This window comes from Pundamilia nyererei, unplaced genomic scaffold, assembly GCF_000239375.1.
Source record: "Pundamilia nyererei isolate P.nyererei 1_Seehausen unplaced genomic scaffold, PunNye1.0 scaffold00001, whole genome shotgun sequence".
NCBI lineage: Eukaryota > Metazoa > Chordata > Actinopteri > Cichliformes > Cichlidae > Pundamilia > Pundamilia nyererei.
In genome coordinates this window covers 12,357,809-12,360,408 of record NW_005187402.1, presented here as the reverse complement: position 1 = coordinate 12,360,408, position 2,600 = coordinate 12,357,809, and the positions used below count along the sequence as shown (strand labels likewise).

Sequence of the window (2,600 nt, the reverse complement as noted above, 5' to 3'; positions counted from 1 at the left end):
AGATGGCAATATAGCAAAAGGAACATCCTCAGGTATGAAACAGGAGACTTTCCCACTGGGACCTGAATCTAAATCATTCACGCTGATCAAAGCTACTGTTGTTCCAATCCTACAGTCTTCGGGAACTGACTTAGAAAATGACGTGACTTCAATCTCGGGTGGGTTATCGTTCAGGTCGATTACCTTTATTATCACACTTTTGTCTGTTGATAAAGGGATTGTCCCCTCATCAGACGCTCTTATATCGATTTCATAGCGTTCATTTTCTTCGTAATCAATTTCACCAGTCACTTTAATTTCCCCCGTGCTCGAGTCTATATAAAACAGTTTTTGCAGTTTGATTTCTACTTCCTTACCAAAAGAGTAAACAATTTTACCGTTTGCTCCTTCATCTAAATCTGTGGCATTCACCCGAATGACTAGCGTGCCGGGGGCTGCGTTTTCATTCAGCGTAGCAGAGTATACATCTTGTGTAAAAACAGGTGCATTGTCGTTAACATCAAGTACCTCAATCAGTACTTGCGTTGTCCCAGACTTTGGCGGTCTCCCCCCATCAATAGCGGTAAGGAGAAGCGTGTGCTCTCTCGCAGCCTCTCTATCTAACTGCTTCTGTAAAACTAGAAATGGCATTTTACCATCATCTCTATCTTTTAACTCCAAACGAAAGTGATCACTGTGACTTAGTTTATACTGGTGAACAGAGAACTGGCTACCGTCTGGGTCTCGTGCAGGTTGCAGCTGAAATCTTGCACCCGGTATCGTTGATTCAAATATTTCAAGTCGTTTCTCTTTCTCTGGAAAGATGGGGGAGTGGTCGTTTATATCCACCACCTCTACGGTCACATAATGGATTTCCAGAGGATTTTCTAGCACTGTTTTAAGGTTTATTACACAATCGAGTCTTCTTTCGCAAATCTCTTCCCTGTCCACTTTCCTGCTCACATACAGAACACCGTCGTCTTGATTCAAATGAAAAAGGGGTTCCTTTGAACTGCCAACAATGCGGTACTGTCTTTCCTTCAGCGTAACCTTATCAATCCCCGCGTCTTTCGCAATGTTTCCAACAACACTTCCTTCTTTAACCTCTTCAGAGATGGAATATCTGATCTGAGCCGAGGCTTCGCTCCCAAACATCACCAATGCCACCGCGTAGACTATGCATCTCCATCGCTCGATCCACGTCCGCCGTCCTCTTTGTTCCATTATGTGCAGAATAAAATTATGACTTCAGGATCAATTATTGTGTCATTTACAAATAAAGTGCAGCAGGGTTCCTTTTTAACCTGCTTTCCATAAATTAAACCTATCTGTGCACACCACCGAGAACGACAAGCAGCTGATTTCTTATTTAAGCTCGTTGCACGAAATGCCAAAATACAGGGCTGGACCAGCTGGTGACGACAAAAAGACGAAAACATTTGTAATTACACCGACACCATGCGATATATAACGTTATTGCAGCACCGTGAACCTAAGAAATGAAATAAAATCAACTAAATTCAAGCAACAAAACTATTTGGCAACTGAAGGAAACAAAACAGCGTTCTGCTAAGAATAAGATATATTATCGATGATTTGTAAGGTTCCTTCTTTGGAAATCTATATGAGTTATTTCTGTATTATTTCTAATAAAAAGGCTTGTAGTACTGAAACAACTTTCAGCACTACGGACAGCAACACTACCGACCACGGGCAGACGCACACCGACAAAGTCTGATACACTTTCAGCACACATAAATGTTATGGGAATTAAATAAACATGCGCGTTATAGATTTAACTATCCAACGACAATAAGACAGCATTATATGTATTAAAACACGGTGTCATTATCGATAATGTCTTTTAAACGTCAGAAATTGCGCCATAATTTGCTCTGAGCACGCCCATCATTCTAAAAGGTCATCACTGTGGTTTCCTCATTTGGAAAATATAGAACACCCAGTAACTTCAGTGATACAATTCAGTTCCCTGCAATTCCTTGAAATCTGCTACAGTTTTGTCAAGGGCCTCTAAAGTGGGAAAACTACCAAAGAAATGTTTCAGGTGTTCTAGTTCTGAAAAGCAATTATTTTTTTCTTGAATTTTAAAAATTAAATCTTTCATGTTCAGTCGAAAGGTTGTCTGTTTCTGATTGATTAGATATTTTCAGTTTCAAAGGCAAAAGGGATAAAAATTAACATTAAACCACAGCACACTAACTGTAGTTTAATTTATGATTTTAACAGATCACCTCGTTACTTGTTAGCAAACACATACAACAACGATCTCATTAACACACACACAGCTAGTTTGGGTGATGAATACACACTACAAATTTATGTTCTATTTCTATTCAGCTGTGATAAAGAGAAAGTTTAACGCAGCACTTTGAACATATTTATATTAACGGAAATCAAGCTCTATATATGTAGAGTCAGTATTTTTTGGAATGTCTGAGAATTGTGAACTACTCTCAAAACAACTGTTTAAATAAAGTCTTTCTTACCTCTTCGGATGTGCGTCTCCTATCAGGAAGCACTAGAGTATTTGCATGGCTACCCGGAACTATGGTAGATCCTATACTCATTCTGGGTCCAACTAGCATGTACCGCTTCTCTCC

At 39.5% G+C, this 2,600-nt stretch overlaps 2 protein-coding genes across 2 annotated transcripts in view; both read right to left on the bottom strand.

Moving 5' to 3' along the window:
* Positions 1-6: 6 nt before the first annotated feature.
* Positions 7-1,203, bottom strand: LOC102202436 (protocadherin alpha-6-like; the record flags this gene model as incomplete). The annotated part of the gene is made up of 1 exon (XM_013910803.1): positions 7-1,203. A coding segment is annotated over exon 1 (1,197 nt), but the record flags the coding sequence as incomplete, so codon positions are not given.
* Positions 1,204-2,049: 846 nt separating this feature from the next.
* The window catches only part of LOC102202144 (protocadherin-10-like), a 2,743-nt gene continuing 2,192 nt past the window's right edge, over positions 2,050-2,600 (bottom strand). Inside the window, exon 2 of the mRNA XM_005719973.1 lies at positions 2,050-2,055. Coding sequence (XP_005720030.1) covers positions 2,050-2,055 — 6 coding nt within the window. The remainder of the gene's footprint in view (positions 2,056-2,600) is intronic.